Here is a 21,622-nt window from a genome sequence, read left to right on the forward strand (position 1 = left end):
CTTTCTCAAACTGCACAGGTTAAGCATGGCTGCGCTCTTGAGATCGGCCCGGCTCCTGAGTTTTTCTTCCCCGTTTCTGCTCCAGGTCGTCGGAGCGACTGTCCTTGGCGGCTCGCTCTCCAGGCTCGGTAGCCGGACTCTGAGCGGCAGAGGGATCGGAGGATGTCACGGCCGTGTCCTTATCGGAACCGGTGTAAACAGGTACCAGTCCGGACAGCATCAAGCCATGCTGGACTGCGCAGTTGTCATTGGGGGTACACCAGCGTGCAATGTCTCTGTATTGTATAATTAACACTAAGCTGCTACATTTTGTAGATTGCGTGGAGTTTATGATGTCGGTACAGCATTTCATTTTTATTTTAGAAGCAGGTTTGATTTTTTTGTTGTATGATGATCTAGTTAGATCACAGGCCCCAGCAAGATGTCAGTCTGATTAAAATATTGAGGTTACGTAGAAACCCATGCACAGTTGCGTAACTCGTCTAGAACATCCCCGTGCTCAAGGTTTTGGTTTCATTCAGATATTTTAAGCCAGCTTATCTGTTTTGAACATTATATTGTGTAGTACTTTAGCCTCCTGTTAACGAGGACTGAGGAAGACGCTGTATAAATATTTAAAATACATAGGGATATTCATCAGAGTTATATTTACAGTATTCCCCTGCAACACACTATGCGATCAGTAACCCGTGTGATATCAGCAGTGTATATGTAACAGTATTAAACAGACTAGGGTAGCAATCATATACTGCATGTATGCGTCTGTAATTCCCAGCCATGTCCAATTCTTTTTTTTTTTTTTTGGTTGTAATTTTCCCATTGTGAAGTGGACACACAGATTGATTGCACATAAGTAACTAGTTGTGTGCTGTGCATTGCAGTCTATCCGGCCGCTTCACTGTTGCCCTGCTGCTGATTTGGAATGCAAAGGTCAAGGAAGGTCAAGGTGACAGTGATCATTTACACTGGCCTGCATCACATCAGGAGACTGAGCTTCTCAGCCTAAGACCAGAGGATGATCTATTTTGGAATAAACCATGGGCTATCCAAAAATCATGTATTATAATATAATGATTAATCTGGCAGTGGAATGAATACGGTTAAATGTTCATAGCTAAAGACCATGCTCTCTCCCCCTGTTTGTCCACTGTCCTTCCTGCCCTGGCTCCCCCTCGCTTTATTGGTTCTTGCTTGCCCAGGAGTGTGAGTGGCAGCGGTGTGCGTCTGTTGGCCATCTCCGCACAGGAGAAGGGGGCGTCTCGGGATGAGAGCAGCTCGGCTGTGCGCTCCCGCCAGGCGGAGCAGTTTGACTGGGCTCTCAACAAGCTGGACAGCTCCGTGAGGAGGACTGGGCGCATCACCAAGACCCAGCTGCTCAAGATCTTTCACGATATGTGCCGCACAGGTGCGCTGGGACTGCTCCTTACACATTGAACATCCTAGATCGAAATTAGAGAGACCAGGCATTCCTAATGTGCAGATAATAGAGTGATACCGAAATTATCACCATGCAGTTTTACATGAGTAAATGCTGATTGTTATAAATGGAAATGGGATGTTTTATTATATTCCTGGGAACATGCTTACTAGATTTGACCTCAGATGATTATCCCTCCTGGAATCTCTTTTAATAAATATACGATGCACATTGTCATAAAATGATGTAATGTTGGCAGAAGTTGTTTGTCTTGGTTCCCAGATCCTGTACAAAGACAGGCTGTGACTGGCAGTCTTCTATTAGGAGCATCATGGCTTAAATCACAGTTGGCATGAGCATGCTTGCTGATAAAGGCATGCTTACAGTGAATGGTGTCCTGAGTAAAGGCTGTTGTTCCTCCCCTCCCCAGGATATCCCAGTGGAAACCAGGCTCTGCTCCTGCTGCGGAGCTGTGGCGCTCTGCTCCCGGAGATTCACCTGTCTGAGCGCACTGAGCTGGCACACCGCATTTGGGGAAAACTGCTGGAACTGGGTACTGGTTACTGGATTATTCCATGTTTTAGAGTGGATATTCTTTGTAATGTGAGCCTATGATGCGCAACAACTTTTATTTTAAGTAAAAAAAAAATGTCCTTGTTTTTTCTTGATGTTGAGCCCTAAAATGATGATTCTTGCAAGGAAGCAGGGCAGGAGTGAATTAGCATATTTAATTACTGACCTGAAATAATTCTGGTAAACTGCGTTACTGGGGCTTGTCTGACAATCTGGAGGCAGCGTCCCTGCTCTGCCCCGATATTTGTTGTATCATAATTAAATGACCTGTTAAAACAGGGACACTGATTGATGCCATTAGGTAAAGCAGCAGTGTCTTCTCTCCTCTTTGCAGGTGCTGTCTATGATGCCAGTCATTACAACGCCTTGCTCAAGGTCTACTTGCAGAATGAGTTCAAGTTCTCCCCAACAGAGTTTCTCGCAAAAATGGAGACGGCAAACGTGCAGCCCAACAGAGTAAGTATATTATATTGTAATGCAGATACGTCTAGCAGGTAATTCTGCCGATTTGTTTATTAAGTTTAATTTGATGAACCATCAAATTCAGATCTCTGTAAAACATGGAATGGCACAAACTGCTATGCAAGGGGAGTCACATTTTAATTCCTTGTGTTAACATACTGTATTATTTTGTATGAGCGCTGTGTATGTTTCCCATAGGTAACCTATCAAAGGTTAATCGCTGCATACTGCAATGAGGGGGACATCGACGGTGCCAGGTAGGAAGACATTGCTCACTTTGTCTTTAACAACACTGTATATGCAGGGTGATTTGTAATTCATGCAACATTGTTGGTTTGCATTGTTTTCAATCCTTCTTAAGTGCTGACATTATTGAACAACCCTCTGGTGGACAAACGGTGTATCACAGTGTATCTAATAGACATTTTCCTTTGCGTATTGATCTCCACATTCCCCTGTTTTCATGATGCTCTGACACTGTTGTGTGATTTGTGAATCGCCCTGTATATAGAAATACATAGATGCAAAAAGAGAGAGACTTTGACTAGCTTCGGATGCAGCTGCAGAGTTAAACACATTTACTTTGTTTGCAGTAAAATCCTGGGCTTTATGAAGAGCAAAGATCTTCCCATCACAGAGGCAGTGTTCAGCTCCCTGGTGACCGGCCATGCCAGAGCTGGGTGAGTTACTGGGATCCCGAACAAAGGCTGAAATAGACAAAATGTCAAGATTTTTTCAATGCATTGCTTTTGTTTGTCTCCCTGTCCAGTGATATGGAGAGTGCTGAGAACATCTTCACAGTAATGAAGGGAGCTGGAATCGAGGCTGGTCCAGACACTTACCTGGCTCTGCTCAATGCCTACGCTGAAAAGGGGGACATTGACAACATCAAGCAGGTATGGGCTGTGACTCTGCAGGGCTGGGGGTATGGGCAGTGACTCTGTGCTTCTGCAGGGCTGGGGGTATGAGCTGTGACTCTGTGCTTCTGCAGGGCTGGGGGTATGAGCTGTGACTCTGTGCTTCTGCAGGGCTGGGGGTATGAGCTGTGACTCTCTGTGCTTCTGCAGGGCTGGGGGTATGAGCTGTGATTCTCTGTGCTTCTGCAGGGCTGGGGGTATGAGCTGTGACTCTGTGCCTCTGCAGGGCTGGGGGTATGGGCAGTGACTCTGTGCCTCTGCAGGGCTGGGGGTATGGGCAGTGACTATGCTTCTGCAGGGCTGGGGGTATGGGCAGTGACTCTGTGCTTCTGCAGGGCTGGGGGTATGGGCAGTGACTCTGGGCTTCTGCAGGGCTGGGGGTATGGGCAGTGACTCTGCAGGGCTTCTCTGCAGGGCTGGGGGTATGGGCAGTGACTATGCTTCTGCAGGGCTGGGGGTATGGGCAGTGACTCTGGGCTTCTGCAGGGCTGGGGGTATGGGCAGTGACTCTGGGCTGCTGCAGGGCTGGGGGTATGGGCAGTGACTGGGCTTCTGCAGGGCTGGGGGTATGGGCAGTGACTCTGGTGCTTCTGCAGGGCTGGGGGTATGGGCAGTGACTCTGGGCTTCTGCAGGGCTGGGGGTATGGGCAGTGACTCTGGGCTGCTGCAGGGCTGGGGGTATGGGCAGTGACTCTGGGCTGCTGCAGGGCTGGGGGTATGGGCAGTGACTCTGGGCTTCTGCAGGGCTGGGGGTATGGGCAGTGACTGGGCTTCTGCAGGGCTGGGGGTATGGGCAGTGACTCTGGGCTTCTGCAGGGCTGGGGGTATGGGGGCTTCTGCTGGGCTGGGGGTATGGGCAGTGACTCTGGGCTTCTGCTGGGCTGGGGGTATGGGCAGTGACTCTGGGCTTCTGCTGGGCTGGGGGGTATGGGCAGTGACTCTGCTTCTGCAGGGCTGGGGGTATGGGCAGTGACTCTGGGCTGCTGCAGGGCTGGGGGTATGGGCAGTGACTCTGGGCTTCTGCAGGGCTGGGGGTATGGGCAGTGACTCTGGGCTTCTGCTGGGCTGGGGGTATGGGCAGTGACTCTGGGCTTCTGCAGGGCTGGGGGTATGGGCAGTGACTCTGGGCTTCTGCTGGGCTGGGGGTATGGGCAGTGACTCTGGGCTTCTGCTGGGCTGGGGGTATGGGCAGTGACTCTGGGCTTCTGCTGGGCTGGGGGTATGGGCAGTGACTCTGGGCTTCTGCAGGGCTGGGGGTATGGGCAGTGACTCTGGGCTTCTGCAGGGCTGGGGGTATGGGCAGTGACTCTGGGCTTCTGCTGGGCTGGGGGTATGGGCAGTGACTCTGGGCTTCTGCAGGGCTGGGGGTATGGGCAGTGACTCTGGGCTTCTGCAGGGCTGGGGGTATGGGCAGTGACTCTGGGCTTCTGCAGGGCTGGGGGTATGGGCAGTGACTCTGGGCTTCTGCAGGGCTGGGGGTATGGGCAGTGACTCTGTGCTTCTGCAGGGCTGGGGGTATGGGCAGTGACTCTGCTTCTGCAGGGCTGGGGGTATGGGCAGTGACTCTGGGCTTCTGCAGGGCTGGGGGTATAGGCATTGGGGTATTGTTTAGTAAAAGGAATCCACACACAGCTCCCAAATCTAACTCTGAAGAGTAGGCCTGCAACGAAAGGTACATTTTAACCTCCGAAGGTTCAGAACACATTACTGAAGGAAGTTTCGAAGGTACTAATTTGTAAAATTTACTGGTGTTGCTATAGCCATAGCTACTTGTTTGTATTTGATTGGACATCCTATTATTTTACAGGTAATCCATATAAATGTAATAAAACATTCACATGTAGTTTAAAAATATGTTATATAGAACAGTAATCATGTTTTTATAATTTAAATAAAAATGTGCATTGTTTATTTGCATGTATTTGATGCTGCTTGCTATATGTACAGTAAGGTTGCATTGCAGCAGCACCAACTGCAGTGGACTGAGGCAAAACAAAGCTTTATTTAACAGTCACCGTTCCAAGCAGGTTATCAGCCACAGTCGCATTTTACTACTACTAAAAATGTTGATAATACTAATCATAATATGAACTTATGCTTGTCAAGTGACCCCAGAGATTGGTTGTGCCTCCAAGATACATCTGCAGTTGTTTGCGCAGTTTGCATTCAACTTTTTTTTTGGGTTCCCTGGGCAATTAACAAAAAATCCCTAACAGCAGAGGGGTTTTGAGACACATCTTTCAATACAGCTTACGCTATACAACTCTTTACTGTCGGGATGGCAAATGAAGAAATCAAAGGCTACCATACACAGGGCAATTTTGTCGCCTGCGATATGTCGGTCCGACAAAATGGTCCCGTCTATGATGATAAATCGACTCTCGTCTGCGAGACTCTCGACTCGTCCGATCGATCACTAAAATTAGAAAATACAATCTGAAATTCATTAAAAAAAGTCATAGTGGCCCCCTCTCTAAACTAGACATGTCAGGAGACGGATGGGTTTCCCAAAAAAAATGCAGTGTCTGGTGTAAAAAGCATATAAGTGCTACATTCATTTGAAATAAATACAGACCATTGCCCTGAAAAATTACATTGTGTTTTTTCACAGTTGGCCTTAGTACATAAACTCAAATGAATAGCTACAGCTATAGCGCATTTTCTTTATACTTTAGTTCATAGGCTACTGGTAATAAAACATACATCGTGATGCTTTGTTCACATTACTGTACAGTGCGAAAAAAAGAATTTAAAATTGAAACTAAATGCTTTTAGCGCACTTTTTAAAAAATATATATTTTTAACAGTAGTCCTACATCGTACACAATATAACAGATAATGGTGTATTGACATGCTATAATACTGTAGCGCTGTGTGAAAATAAAGCAGACTCACGAAGGGAGGGTCTTTGTTTTCCCAAATTGAAGGGTTTATTAATTTTTTTTTTTTTTAATTTTTTTTTTTTACAATAAACAGAGCCTCTGTCAGCCACAGTCCGTTCCAAAATAATAAACCCCTTTAATGAATATTTATTTGAATTTGTTTGGGTTTTTCTCTGTCTCAGTTGTTTTCACTACACTTCTCATACATAGTCCTCTTTTGTACAGCGGTATTGTCGTTGTGCTTTATTGCGAGAGGTCCCGGGTTCATGCCCGCCCTCTGTCTATGTGTGGATTGCCTCGCCCTGTGTGATGTACCAAAAAGGGAGCTGCACAACCACATAAAACCGCCAGCAGGGCCGGCCTTTGGGCAAGGCGAGCTAGACGGCTGCCTAGAGCCCCAGAGAGGCCCTGCGTGCGTCACAAATTAAGTGCGTTTATGGAGATTATTCTGTGCAGAATTTGACCAATTTAGCCAATGGATGCATTGACGGAGATCATTCTTAGAAGATTGTTGGATAAATTGGTCAGATTCTGCACAGAATCTGCGTAGAATGATCTCTGTGAACGCACCCATGGTGTATATGTAATGATGTCTTCAGAATCGAAGGTCTCGCGGGATTAGGCTTATTCTTTACTGTCTCGCATCATGTTGCCCTCTTGCAAATACGAGTCAGGCCATTCTAAAAGGAAAAAAAGAGAAAGAAATTCAGATGAAGCGGCAGCAAGGAGCCCTGCTGCAATACTTCAAGTCAATTCCACCTCCTACAAAAATGCAAGAAAACGAATCATACTCTCACAAGAGACCAAAGATTTACAGCAACAACCAGCATTTTTGCTCGAATCACTAGGTCTAGGGGGCTCTAACGTTAGTCACAAGAAAATGAGCCTGAAGAAGACAAGGTTTTTGAAGAACTGCCTTTGACGGATTACACTGATCCAGCAATGTGGCCACTAACTCTTACCATATACATTGAGACCTTTTTGGCACAAAAAGGCCCTTTACATCTACCAAATGATGAATACCCATTGGATGAAAATGGGCGACGTTTTTCCAGTATCCACAGAAAGAGAACGCTCCCCAATGGCGAGTCATTGTTTCGTCGATGGCTTGTATATTCTGTTTTTGTTGTAAATTGGATAGTATGCATACGCACAGGTGGTCTGCTTTTAGAATCTGATGCTTTTTCTAATTGGAAAAATGTTTCTGCTCGCCTTTGTGAACACGACCTTTCAAAAAGTCACATAGAATGCGTGCAAAAATGGAACAAACTTAAGAAGAGACTGTCAACAAATAGCATTGTGGACAAAACAACGGAAAGACTAATAGTGAAAAGACAACGGAAAGACTAATAGTGAAAAGACAATGGAAAGACTAATAGTGAAAAGGAAAGTTTTTCAGCGCCTTGTTGCAGTTGTTAATTTTCTCGCAGAGCATAACATGGCTTTTCGTGGATCTGTTGACGAGCTGTAAGAGCCACATAATGGACCTTTTTTGGGTTTGATTGAATTGCTGGGCAAATTGGACCCTATAATGATGGAGAATGTCAGAAGGATCATTAGTAATGAGATGCACGACTCGTACATGGAAAGAAACATACAGAATGAGCTGATTAACAGCATGGGGAGTAAAGTGTGAAGTACAATAGTTGGCTGGATTAAGAAAGCTAAGTATTGTTCAGTCATAATGGATTGCACACCAGAAAGAAGCAACAGACCTAAATGCTGCAAACCAGAGATTGGTGCATAGACTGACAGGACTAAAGAATTACAGAATTTGCCAGGGCTGTGATGGTAAAGAAGTAGCTAAACAACGAGGAAAGGAACACGTTCTAGAAAAAGAAAGGAGCTCTTTGAATATGAGGGCAAGGATGACCCTGTCGGTAATGATGCCAAGGAAACTCTTCGAATGTAATGCTTTAACACAGTAGTTGATACTGCAATAATACAAACAGGACGTTTCCAACAATTGAAGGAACATCATCGCTTTGGATTCCTAGCATGCTTTTAGTAAGATTGAAAAGCTGAAGTCAGAGACCACTGCAGAAAACTTGAAAAGTGATTGGAGCAATGGCTGATGGCTGACGCGTTGGTGTTAGCAGATGAACTAGATGCACTGAAGACTACTGTTCCATCACAAATTCTCATGAAGGGCCTATGAAAATGTTGCAGTACATGCATGACATCTTCCCCAACACCTTCACAGCGTTGTGTTTACTTCTGACCATTCCAGTGACAGTTGCTGCTGGGGAGTGCAGCTTTTCAAGTCTAAAACTGATCAAGATGTATTTGGCGCTCAACAGTGACTCAGAAAAGACCGTCACATTTGGCAGTACTCTCCATTGAAAGCGAATTTGCCAAGGATTTGAATTACTTGATCAAGGACTTTGCTGCTGCGAAAGTTAGGAAAATTCCTCTGTGAAAACCGTAAAATCTGAGTAATGAAAGGTATGTTTTGGATCTCAATTTAAAAAGTGGCATATTATTATTTGTTATTATTATTATTATTATTATTATTATTATTTTGTAGACTGAATACACTTTTTTGAATGAAATGCAAACCCTTCATAAGTTATTAATAACTGGCAGTTCATCCATGGTAAATGTGCTTTTTTTATTGTTTTAGTCTCAGTACGAATTATTTCTTATAAAAACCCATTTCTACATCAGTGCAGTTACAAAGGAGACTGCATCACTCCCCGATATGCTTCTCTCCAAAAAAACTTCTATGTACATCGATTTAAGCAGCTGTTAACGTTTCTGTCCTGAGACCTCCATCGAGGGTCTCCCAGGGTCTAATTACACATGGAGTATGATGACGATGATCAGGAATCCTAGTTTTCTGCAGTAAGAACCCCATTTTTTTTTTAATCTGCCTTATTCCGCAATTAAAGGTATAAAATGGAGTTGCCATGCCACCGTCGCTTTAAGAGAACAGTAGTATTGAACAGCTATCACAGGAAATATTTATTGGTACACTTGTGTCATCAATACAGTATAAAGAAATGTACAATTTTACTTTAAACATTACGCATACTTCTTTGCAGGAATAATAAAAAAAACAAAAAACAGTATGCATGTTATCAGCGAGTTAGTCTTTATCATCTGGATAACTGCCAGACTCGTTAACCTGATCTTTAGGGGTAATTTTTAATTTTTTTTTTTTTTTTTATCATTTTAGGCATCTTTTTAAACAGTTTGTTCAGTGGTAACAATGCACTGGATAGTGAAGTAACTGCAGCTACGTTTCAGCATGAATGTGGCAGTGCGCCTCGTTCATCCTTGACCTCTGTACACCAGAAGCAGTTTTATTAAACAAGAATGTTTACGTAAATTTAAAGCAAACTTGCCTGTGTTGATCATTATCTATGATAAGTGTATTGATTAGTCCCCATGGAAATCCATGGTAACATTTCCTAAAATCTGTAACAAGGAGTGTTTTCTGCAAAATTCTGCTGCAATGACTTAATGAAAAACAGTGTTAATGAGTACAAATAAATAATAAAAAGGAAGTCACAGTTGGATAAATCCGTTTTTTTTTTTTTTTTTTTTTTTTTGCGATTTTAATTAAATCGTATTACTAAAATCTGAAGAGAAAAAAAAAAACCCAAAACAAACATGTTTGCCATATTTTATAGAAATCAAAGAAAAAAAACCCAACAAAAAAACACATACAATAACAGAGAGCTCACTTTTAAAACTCTTACAGCACTGACTATTGGATGCCATTTTTAAAAATATATATAAAACATAACAATTTAAATAAAATTCATGTTTAAATAAAACATAACAAGTTTAGAGACGTGTTCATCAAAATGTTGTCATTTTAAAATCAGGACAGCACAAGGCTTTGTTGTAAAGTCCATGCAGGCTTTGAGATGGCTAATTTTTAGTAATGGCTCCCTTCTTGCCACCCTGCCATACAGGTTTTCTGTCCCGTCCCGAGTGTAGAATGAAAGAGTCTCCGACTGCATAGAAAGTCTGCGTTATTCCACAGCAAACTGATTCCTAGGATCCATGCTGATGATCGTAAAAGGTTCTTGAATGAGCTGTGTGTAGTCCAGACTTCAATGTTTCCGGTCTATACAATGTTCTGATTCTGACGCCCCCCCTCCCCCCCTTTCTCCTTGACTTCTCAATGGCAGACCCTGGAGAAGGTTGAGAAGACAGATGCCAGTCTGATGGACAGGGACTTGATGCAGATCATCTTCAGCCTGGCCAAGTCTGGGCACCACCAGTATGTGCAGGAGATCGCAGAGCGCATGAGACACGACCGCGGATACATTCCTGGTGAGACTTCCGATTCCAATGCGCAATATCCACTTCAGGAGACATTAGCAACATTACCAGAAGGGATTTTCGTGCATGAAGTGTGTTTGGCTTCTGCTACTTACAACACTGTACGGTTATGAATGATGCCTGAAATACAGGCAAAGATAAAAATAAATAAATAAATAAATGAATGTTTATGTGCTTTTACCCATACCTCCTATAGAATCTTTAAAAAAAAAAAAAAAAAAATATTGTAATATTGTATAGTGGTTATACCTTTTGGTTATACCACCTGGTTATATCTTTTTATAAGCATTTAGTTTCAAGTCGCACAAAATAAATGGCAATTTTACACAGCACTGTTGCAGGAATAGATGCTACTGGAGGTATACATTATGATATTTATTGGCCAAAAAAAACCTCCAGTCCTATGCTGATAGGACACATTGCTTAAAAGTTATGGTTGATATTTTGCGTCACAACCTTTCTGCTAGTCCGTAACTTGGGCTGTTGGGCTGTCGTCACTGAATATGTCTTTGTCCTGTCTGTCTCTCAGACGCGATGAACCTGTGCCTGAGCCTCATCACGCAGGGGATGGAGGACACAGCCTTCCAGCTGCTCAAGACCTTCCCCACATTACAGCCGGAAAGTCACAATGGAGACACGCCAGACCTCGGCAACTTCTTCCTGCGCCACTGCGTCAACATGGACAAGGTGAGGGAAGGAGACCCGCCGAGGCACAGCGCCGAGGGGGTCATACTGATGCCACTGCACAGGGCGTTCCTTTGCTTGTCCTTGTGTTGGTTTGGGTTCTATCCCTCAGTACAAGCCTTATAATCACTGGATTGAAATTTAAATAAAAGCACAAATTAATAAATACACGTGAAATCCATGTCCTAAGACTTTCTTTCCGGGATAGAAATAAGACTCCTATTGCATAGCAGTTGCATCTATTCCAGATTTTATACTAGATTGATTATCAAAAGTGTATCGTAAACAAGCTAAGGTGTGTTTTATTAAACTCCTAGTAAAACCAGGAATGGATCAAGCTGCTATGCAATAGGAGTCATTTCCATCCCTGTTCTGTCCAGATCCCTAGCCTTGTGTACAGCTATCCTCGGGTCTCTGTGTTTGAGTAGACTTGACGTTTCTCTCTGTGTTGTCCGCAGCCGGTGGAAAAGTTGAAGCGTTTCTGCAGGGAGCTTCAGGAGAGCGGCCTGCACGTCTCAGCCCTGCCCTTCACCCTCTACTGCGCCCTGGATGCCAAAAAGACAGGTGAGGAGGCTCTATGAAACACAGGACCAGAGTTATTAATAACACTGCCCTATGGTCAGATTGCAACTCTCAATATTTAGCTTGAATACTGTGGATGTAGGTCGTAGTGACTTTTTTTTATTTTTTATTACCCTATTGGCTGAGCTGTTGATCTCTTGAACCACCTGTCCAGTTATTCTATATCAAGCTTAGAAAACCACGCTAACTAATCCAGGGTTTCCAAACTACAATTAATTATATGTATAATTTAGCTGCTTGAACATCGCCCAGTAGTCATCCTACAGACTATTATTGAGTCTTATTCAAACGTGATCGCTTCAGAGCAGATTTAGCAGGGGTCTGATTGTTCAAATTCCTGGTATCTGCTGATTTTCAATAACATACCTGAACAAGGTGAGTTCTGAAACCTGGGACTGGGTGCAGCAGGGCTAGTGAGAGTTTATAACCCCGTATACACTATGTATTTATGTCCTGAAATACAGTAGTTCTGTTCTGTGCATGTGATGCTCCAGTACATCCTCCAGAGTCCAGTGCTGTTGATTCCTTGTCTGATCCGGAGTGTTTCTCGCAGCTACGGCAGTGGAGCTGATGAAGGTGATGAAGGAGGAAGGGCTGCCGGTGAGAACGCACTACTTCTGGCCTCTCCTTGCGCATCACCAGAAAGAGAAGAATTCTCAAGGTTTGTTAGCATGTTGGATACTACAGTACTTGCAGTTTAACGTGTTAATCCATACAGTAACCACGCGGCTTGGAGCTGAGCTATCGGCTCTTAATCCTCCTTTGCATGCTCTGGCCAGGATCATCCTGGTGATGTGCTGAACTGAATATCTGAAGGACAGTCTCCTGGTTTAGTGTCTGTTTTGAAATGTCACACATGCACTGTGGCTTACTAGTGGCTGGGCAGGAGCAGCTGCAGATTTTGCACCCAGCAACAACAAAACTAATCTACAAAGCTCTTTTTGGGTCGAAGACACCTCAAAATTACCTGATGAGTAAGTGTACAAATTGCCAAAAGTTAACCAATCGTACTTGTTTAAACAGACTGTACTGTACAGGGTAAAAAAAAAAAAACAGCAGCCGAAGGCCCATGTGCTGAATTACAACTCTGCAGTAGCACACTGAGTCGATGTCTAGAATAAGACTGAGAAGATGCCTGCAAGGGTGACACACAGATACTGACGTGCCAATCAAAACTTGTAAGCAGAAACTGTTGAAGACAGCGCTGTGTTCTGTCTAATGTGTTTCCTTTGCGATTTCCATTTCCAAGCTCTCAGGAAGCATCCAGCCAGCCCTTCTCAAGGGTCCCCAGCGCTCCTACCTGTCACATGTTGAGGGACAAAGTGATATGAGAAATACTGTTGCATGAAATCCAGGGGATATATTATGGGAAGGCTTTTACGAAATTTACTGAAGTCAAATATTTATGATGGAGAACGTCCCAGAGATGAAACCTCTCGTTCACAGGGGCACTTTGTGAAATGGCAGCAGTGAGAGAGAAAGCTACAGCAGAGCACCTATAGCAAGTAAACCGACGAGAGTGCCGAGCAGCCATCCTGCACCACCTGTACTGCATAATCAAGGGGTTTATTGAGAAGCGCTTCACAAAAGAAAAGCAGATTTGTATGTTCTTAAAAATAATAAAAGGGAGTATATTTACTAAAATAACCTTCCCGATAATGTAATGTAACCCTTCGTCCATGTGGGATAATGCATGGTACTGATCCTTACCAGACACACTGGGGGGGGGGTATTTTAGTTTCCATCTCAAGCGTTGCTCCACCGAGCTACAACGCCTGCATTATGCATTCATGCATAGAGCAGTAGGGAGCCTGGATTGAGCATTTCATCCATATGTGCTTCTGTTCTGCAATCTTTAATGACCTTAACAGTGTTGTGTGATGCACTTTTATTACGGATCCTGTCCCCTGTGAGTGAGATGACCACCAAAGCAGACGAGCAAGGTTCTTTTACATTGTGGTTCAGACACTCGCTTGCAGGGTCGCTGGTTGATACCCAGACTCCGTCCTGTTACACAAGCCCCTTATATAGCAGGATTCATTGTAACTGTACAGTAACCCAACTGTGCTGCTTGTTGTTCATGGGCCTTTCATGTTGTGGCCCAAGTGTCCAGTCAAGGATCAACCAGACTCCATGCACACAGTCCCCCGGCGGGTTCTGCAGTTCTGTGTAGCGGGCAATTTCCACTTCATTCAGGGTTCAGTGTGGTGGTGGTGGTGGTGTTGTTGTTGTGTGTGTGTGTGTGTGTGTGTGTGTGTATATATATATATATATATATATATATATATATGTATATATATATATATATATATATAATCGAGCTTAATCGAGGGTTGGGGTCAAATTCCTGTTTTTTAATTCTAGTTCTTTTTTAAAAGCAATTCCCAATTCTTTTGAAGGAATTGGAATTTAGAGTTTAGAGACATAATTGTTGTGGTAATTTGTTGCCACTGCAAGAAGCTAATTTGCACAGAATCCTGCTAATTGTAATTTTGATCAGTTATGTGTTGGAATTGATTAAAAGGGAATTGAAATTGATTTTGAATTGGAATTCAGTGGGACCCTGTTTGCTCACGTGGTTTGGAGCGTGTGCGGGAGAAGGTTAACTCATGTAGGGTTAGGGTTGATCAGTGATGTGTTGGAATTGAAATTGATTTTGAATTGGAATTCAGTGGGACCCTGTTTGCTCACGTGGTTTGGAGCGTGTGCGGGAGAAGGTTAACTCATGTAGGGTTAGGGTTGATCAGTGATGTGTTGGAATTGAAATTGATTTTGAATTGGAATTCAGTGGGACCCTGTTTGCTCGCGTGGTTTGCAGCCTGAGCGTAGGAGGTGGTTAACTCATGTAGAATGTCTTACTCTTAACATCCATTTGCTTGTTCTGCTACTTGCTAACAAAAGCAAAAAAACTTCACTGTTACAAATTCTTTCTGCTATAACATTTCATGAAAAATGCAGACGCTTTTCTTTGTCAGGTTGGGCAGGGGGAATGGGACTGTGTTTGAGGCAAGGCCGTGGAGGTGGTGTGACTGATAGAGAGTGACTTGATTTCATGTAGATGCAAGCACTCAAAGGGAATTCACTTTAGATTACTCGCACCGTTGTGCACTGCATTAAATATTGAGAGCCGTGTCACTTTTCCGCAGGTGGCACTCCAGGGCAAAGAAGGGGGTTTTAAGGAAACTTTGCATTTTGATGAGGAGCAGATACAGGAGACAAGTTGAAAAAGCATATGCTGTTTTGTTTTTGCAGCCCGGAGCGTTGTAACATGTCATTGCTGAGCAGTGAGATCTCTTTATTGCTTCTGACACAGTACAAGCAGAGGGTTAGCAGGCCCTTTCCATGTTGTGAAGGGGCTTTTATGATTCGGTGCCCAGGATTAAGCTGAGCTTTCCCACCAGGCAGGTAGTCGGGAAGGTACCATTGCTATAGGGATGTGCTCTCTGCTGTGCTGAGGTTATCCACGCTTTCGTTAAGCGGGTGGTGAAAAGTTCAACGGTTCTCTGCTAGAACTAAATCATCCTAATGCCTGTTCTTTTCTCATTTCCTGTTTACATTCAGAGTTGTAGCTGAGTTTGTAGCACTGCATAGAACAGGCCCTGCTATTTCATTGTTCTTTTTCCTTTGAGATATATAATGAGATATATATTATATATATATATATATATATATATATATATATATATATATATATATATATATATATATATATATATATATATATAGTATTGTGCAAAAGTTTTAGGCAGGTTTGAAAAAATGCTGTAAAGTAAGAATGCTTTCAAAAATAGACATGTTAATAGATTATATTTATCAATTAACAAAATGCAAAGTGAGTGAACAGAAGAAAAATCTACATCAAATCAATATTTGGTGTGACAACCCTTTGCCTTCGAAACAGCATCAATTCTTCTAGGTACACTTGCACACAGTTTTTGAAGGAACTCGGCAGGTAGGTTGGCCCAAACATCTTGGAGAACTAACCACAGTTCTTCTGTGGATTTAGGCAGCCTCAGTTGCTTATCTCTCCATGTAATCCCAGACAGACTCGATGATATTGAGATCAGGGCTCTGTGGGGGCCATACCATCATTTCCAGGACTCCTTGTTCTTCTTTACATTGAAGATAGTTCTTAATGACTTCCGCTGTATGTTTGGGGTCATTGTCATGCTGCAGAATAAATTTGGGGCCAATCAGATGCCTCCCTGATGGTATTGCGTGATGGATAAGTATCTGCCTGTACTTCTCAGCATTGAGGAGACCATTAATTCTGACCCCAACTCCATTTGCAGAAATGCAGCCCCAGACTTGCAAGGAACCTCCACCATGCTTCACTGTTGCCTGCAGACACTCATTCGTGTACCGCTCTCCAGCCCTTCGGCGAACAAACTGCCTTCTGCTGCATCCAGATATTTCAAATTTTGACTCATCAGTCCAGAGTACCTGCTGCCATTTTTCTGCACCTTAGTTCCTGTGTTTTCGTGCACAGTTGAGTCGCTTGGCCTTGTTTCCACTCGGAGGAATGGCTTTTTGGCTGCAAGTCTTCTATGAAGGCCACTTCTGACCAGACTTCTCCGGACAGTAGATGGGTGTTCCAGGGTCCCACTGTTTTCTGCCAATTCTGAGCTGATGGCACTGCTGGACATCTTCCAATTGTGAAGGGAAGCAAGCATGATGTGTCTTTCATCTGCTGCAGTAATTTTCCTTGGCTGACCACTGCATCTACTGTCCTCAACGTTGCCCGTTTCTTTGTGCTTCTTCAAAAGATCTTGGACAGCACATCTGGAAACCCCTGTCTGCCTTGAAATTTCTGCCTGGGAGAGACCTTGCTGATGCAGTATAACTACCTTGTGTATTGTTGCTGTGCTCAGTCTTGTCATGGTGAATGACTTTTGACAGTAAACTGTCTTCAGCAACCTCACCTTGTTAGCCGAATTTGATGTAGATTTTTCTTCTGTTCACTCACTTTGCATTTAGTTAATTGATAAATGTAATCTATTAACATGTCTATTTCTGAAAGCAATGTTACTTTACAGCATTTTTTCACACCTGCCTAAAACTTTTGCACAGAGAGAGAGAAAAGTTGTCATTAACACAAGGGAATTACGGACATTAACATTAGTAGGTAGATTACGTTTACAATGAGCCATGCTTAAAATTCAAAGGTAGAGCACAGCACACAGTCACGCTAAAGAATCAAGAAGTGCAGTTAACATATAGTCTTGCTTTAAATCATTTGGTGTCATAATACAGTAGTACATAGTTCTGGTTCTAAACATGTAGCAACAAGACGCCTACTTGTGAAGAATACAAAGAATAAAGCAAGTCTGGAGAGAAGCTACTGGTTCTAAAGAAATATTTAAGTGAAATATCTCAGATTTGTTTTGTGTCCACATGTATGGCTTTGTGGGAATCGTATTCAGACAGAGGCTGCACACAGAACCGAAACTTTCTCGTAGTATAACAGCAGTCCCCCCCCACCCACCGAATGTGCTGATCTCATGCTTGGATGCATAGCTGACTGTTCTTGTTAGTGGCTGTGCTGCACGCAATGATAGGCAAAGCCCTTGTCTACACTACAGTTCATGCTCCGACTTTGACCTTGAAGTTGCAGCTGTGAAAAATTCAACTAACTGCCTGAGATTTGCTTTGTTTTTTTATTTTTCTTTCGTATGTGTTTCTGCCATTCTCTTGATCTGTCCTTAGCAGAGTGCATTATAACTTTTAAAAACTTGGACCTGAGATTAAAAGCAGCAGGCTTGCAGGTTGCTTTTGTTGAATAATCTTTACATTTTGTTTACAGTACCTTTGGTAGAAAATAAAGTAAAATATTGCTTGAAATTGAGGACCATGGTACCGTCACAACAGGCTTTAAAAGTGAATCGCCAGTCACTCGTTTTATTTAATGTTAAAACATTTCTTGTAATATTTTTATGTATGTAATAAATTGACACTAGGAACTTGTTTATTAGTCTGACCAGCAGAGAGTCTAATTTCAGTGTTGTCACTTGCCCTATAGAACAGGTCAGTGGAGCTTGCATTATTTCCAATGACTTGCTTAAAGACTGGATAACCCTATGAGGCATCGCCATTATTTTGCAAGTCTCATGTTTTCCTATATGAAACATGCACATTTTTTTTTTTAATGTATTTTATAGTGAAGGAAGTGTAGCAGTCGTTCCTTTCAGATACTTCACATCAAAAGCAATGGTTGGTACTCAGATGGCGAGTCAATGAATTAAGTTTCTGGAAGTTTGAGTTCATTTAAAAAAAAAAAAAAAAGTTTTTCAAAAGCCCCTTTCACACACAAACGCTGCTACCCATTCACACAGCATTAATTTGCACAGTCCATGCTTTTATAATGCCATCATAACCCTTTCACACAGCCAAAGGGATCATGCAAGTACAACGTTCAGACCTGTCAGTCAACAGATTGTTTTCATGGCAACAGCGATGAAAAGTGAACAATTAATTACTAAAAAATTACTACCTGGTTCTTGATCAGCCATTGTATTTGAAAAAAATGAAAGTGTGTAACACCAACGATAAAAATAGACCTGCACGTCCGTTATGCAGTCACGTGGGATGTTGCCTTTCAGTCCACGTCCACTGTAGCGCTTCAGTGTTGGCATAGCCTTTCACACTGGAGTTGTGACGGTTCAGGGCATAAAACGTGATGGCTCTGTGACGATATAGGCAGTTCACACAGACCAAAATTCAGCATCAATGCCGGTTCTGTGCCGTCATAACTCTCCTGTGTGAAAGCGGTATATGTATAAAAGAGGAAAATGCTGTGGGGGGGGGGGAGAAAATGTAACGAATCAAATAGACTTCTAACCATGTGGCCATATTTCATAGAGGGAAGTGTTACACGTGCAAAGTGATGGCATTACAGATTTAGATAAGATTGACTCTCTGTTCCCCAGGTACAATGGAGGTTCTGAAGGCCATGCAGGAGCTGGGTGTGGAGCCTGATGTGGACACCTACACGAACTACGTGCTCACCTCCTTCGACAGCCTGGAGATCGCTCACACCAAGCTCAGGGTAGGGTCAGGAGGACCGGCCGAGGGTCTGTCTGCTTCTTTTCCCGGAGTCACCTTGCTCTTCTACACAGAGTCTGCTTCCTTTCCCGGAGTCACCTTGCTCTTCTACACAGAGTCTGCTTCCTTTCCCGGAGTCACCTTGCTCTTCTACACAGAGTTAACATTTAACAGAAAGGCACCTCATGCTCACCCCACCGTGTACACAGTTAAAGGATTTCATTTTGGGAATAGTTTTGCAGCCCAATTTTTAAGGACAGTGATTAGTTGAGGACTGTTTATTTTAGCCTGTTTTGATTAATTAAATCAAGCTTGTAATTCCTGGAACCTTGTTTTCAACTATTTTAGAGAGGGTTGGAAATATTTCCATTTTAAAAGCACATTTTAAGCAAAAATAATGTATGTAAACACTTCTGTTAATCCATGAATATTGTGTCTTGGAGGTTTTAAGATTCTTGTAGCGCAGAAAGCACACAGATCTCTTGCAATAGATGCATTATGATCCTTTCAAGACTTTTCCAAATTACTCCATTATTCAAACTTCTTCACCTCCCAGAATGTCAGTTATTGAAATAGTAGAATATAATGAGTGCTGGGTTCTGAGGCTGTGCTGTTTCTGAGTCTGGCCTGACTTGTGATTGCAGGAGGTGGGCTGCTCCGTGGAGACTGAGGGGTTTGCTGCCTCTGAGCTGAGGTCGGAGGCAGTGAATGGGAGGCTGGAGAGCATTCTTGCCATGCGTGAGTACACCCCAGTGCACCCCAGTGCACAAAACAACATGCCATACTTCAGCATGGACGAGTCCAGGTGCTGTACCCTAACTGAAAGGGTGCAGAGCCAGAACCACTCACAGTTAAGGGCAAGACAGGGTGCTGTGTCAGCAGGCAAGAGATTTTAAAAAGTAACTTGGTTTTGTGTTATTCCATTGCTGACTGTAGAAAAATACAGCCAGAGCCAGAATTTCCAAAAAACATGCATTCAAGATCATTTTCAGTTTTGTATCCAAACTGGATTCCCAGTGACTGTAGAAAGAATGCCAGCTTCATATGAATATAGATTTTCTTTTTTTCTAAAGTATGAATAATCCACTCCTGAAACAGTTTTTTTCTGTTTAAGGAAAGCATCTTTTCAGCACCTAAAATTCTATAATGAATGCAATACAGAATTACATGCCATGAATGCAAAAACAGCATTCCTGTATGGTATGGGAGGTTGGGGTTGGTGTTTGAGCTGTGGAAGCACTTTCCAGAGCAGCGTTGCATGTATGTTAACTGCCTTGTAGACCGCGGCAGAAAGCAGCCCTCTGTGACGAGTTTGGATAGTAAAACAGGATTTAAGGTCCAATAACACAGGGTGTGCACTGCAGACCCCAAGCAGTGGGAATCTTTTACACCTCCAACTCTTAATGTTTTGCCTGTAGGCTTCAGCAAGGGTAATTCCCATCATCAGGAGACCCAGTCTGGAAACTAAACTGTGAAAGAGTGCATTAGTTAACAACATGCACCAAGTGTAATTAAAGTGCTTTGCTAATGGAGCGAAATGTACAGCTTTTTAATATTTTTAATAATATATACAGTCTTCATAACCATGTTCTGTTTTAAATAATGTAAGGCTTGCAAGGTGTACGTAAGTAAGGATTTCACTTCTAGCCTACACCATGGTTAATTAGGCCTGTTGGTCATTTTCAAGTGGTTGCCAGTTACCGTCGGTCAAGAATGTTGTGCCTCCCTGCAAAATTCCATCATTCAAAAAACTCTCCACATGGTTAAGCATTAAAATGATAGGAGTCTGAATGACATGGAGGCCATGTTAATGTGCCCCAATATCTGATGCTTACAGTGTCATGGACTAGTCTTAGTGTTCTGTCTTTTATTAATGCATTTTTTCCACAGCATCAGTGCAGTGGTGCCTATTGCCTTGCACCGCAGTGATCGTGCCGTTAATACGCAAAGCTCCCCTGTGCTATCTGAAGTGTTAAGCTGTGTCCAGGTTTGTTTTGAGTTGATCCTGGGTTTTTTAATTTTTTTTTATTTTCTTGCAGTGTCTTCACTGACCATGCCTGCAGTGGAGCTGAGTTCATTCAGGGGAAGCCTCATTCTAGGATTCAAAAGGTGAGGTTAAAGTCCTGATGCAATAGGGCTGGTTCTTTTGAAGTTCAGTTGAAAAAGAATTGCATGAGTTGTGTCCCGTTTGCTCTGCCTGCTTTTGGAACTGTTGAACCTGCTTTAACAAAACAAACACAGAGAAGTTATTAGTATGCAGTGTCATTTATCAAACTGAAGAGGTGACCCATTTCGAAATGGAAATGTACTCTTTTTTTTTTTTTGTGACCAAGTGTTTTTATTAGGGATAGTACAAAAATACAAACAAAAACATAAGCAAATGAACTCTCCGTTTTCCTTTTTTACCCCCTCCCACCCACAAGGACCTCAGGGACTTCAGATTTAACAAAGGCTTAACAGAATGCTTTCCCAGACTTGGATTGTCTTCTCTCTGGCAGTACGAGCTGTAGAAAGATCTAAGTAAATAATATCTAGAAACATTAGGACCCATTGGCGCCAGGGAAGGGAGTGCAGCGGCTGCCAACGCAGAGCCCCCATCTTTATCGCTGCAGTAAGGTGTTAACTCAAGGGATGTATCGTCGTTGAATATGAAAACCAGAGCAGAGCAAGGGATTATCTTTCCAAATATAGTAAATGAAGCTACGGCCGGGCACTCCCGTCCCAAAACACATTTAAAAAGGCTGTCCTGGGGGCAAAGCGAGCAGATA

At 43.0% G+C, this 21,622-nt stretch overlaps 1 protein-coding gene across 1 annotated transcript in view; it reads left to right on the forward strand.

The window, feature by feature from the left end:
- lrpprc (leucine-rich pentatricopeptide repeat containing) overlaps positions 1–21,622 on the forward strand; it is an 83,382-nt gene continuing 61,760 nt past the window's right edge. The window contains exons 1-14 of the mRNA XM_041251424.1: positions 1–201; positions 1,200–1,405; positions 1,848–1,970; positions 2,325–2,446; positions 2,651–2,709; positions 3,046–3,132; positions 3,222–3,348; positions 10,394–10,538; positions 11,077–11,234; positions 11,690–11,795; positions 12,367–12,474; positions 18,740–18,858; positions 19,499–19,592; positions 20,894–20,963. Coding sequence (XP_041107358.1) covers positions 26–201; positions 1,200–1,405; positions 1,848–1,970; positions 2,325–2,446; positions 2,651–2,709; positions 3,046–3,132; positions 3,222–3,348; positions 10,394–10,538; positions 11,077–11,234; positions 11,690–11,795; positions 12,367–12,474; positions 18,740–18,858; positions 19,499–19,592; positions 20,894–20,963 — 1,700 coding nt within the window. The 5' untranslated portion in view covers positions 1–25. The remainder of the gene's footprint in view (positions 202–1,199; positions 1,406–1,847; positions 1,971–2,324; positions 2,447–2,650; positions 2,710–3,045; positions 3,133–3,221; positions 3,349–10,393; positions 10,539–11,076; positions 11,235–11,689; positions 11,796–12,366; positions 12,475–18,739; positions 18,859–19,498; positions 19,593–20,893; positions 20,964–21,622) is intronic.

Source organism: Polyodon spathula, chromosome 5 (assembly GCF_017654505.1).
Source record: "Polyodon spathula isolate WHYD16114869_AA chromosome 5, ASM1765450v1, whole genome shotgun sequence".
In the NCBI taxonomy this organism is placed as follows: Eukaryota; Metazoa; Chordata; class Actinopteri; order Acipenseriformes; family Polyodontidae; genus Polyodon; species Polyodon spathula.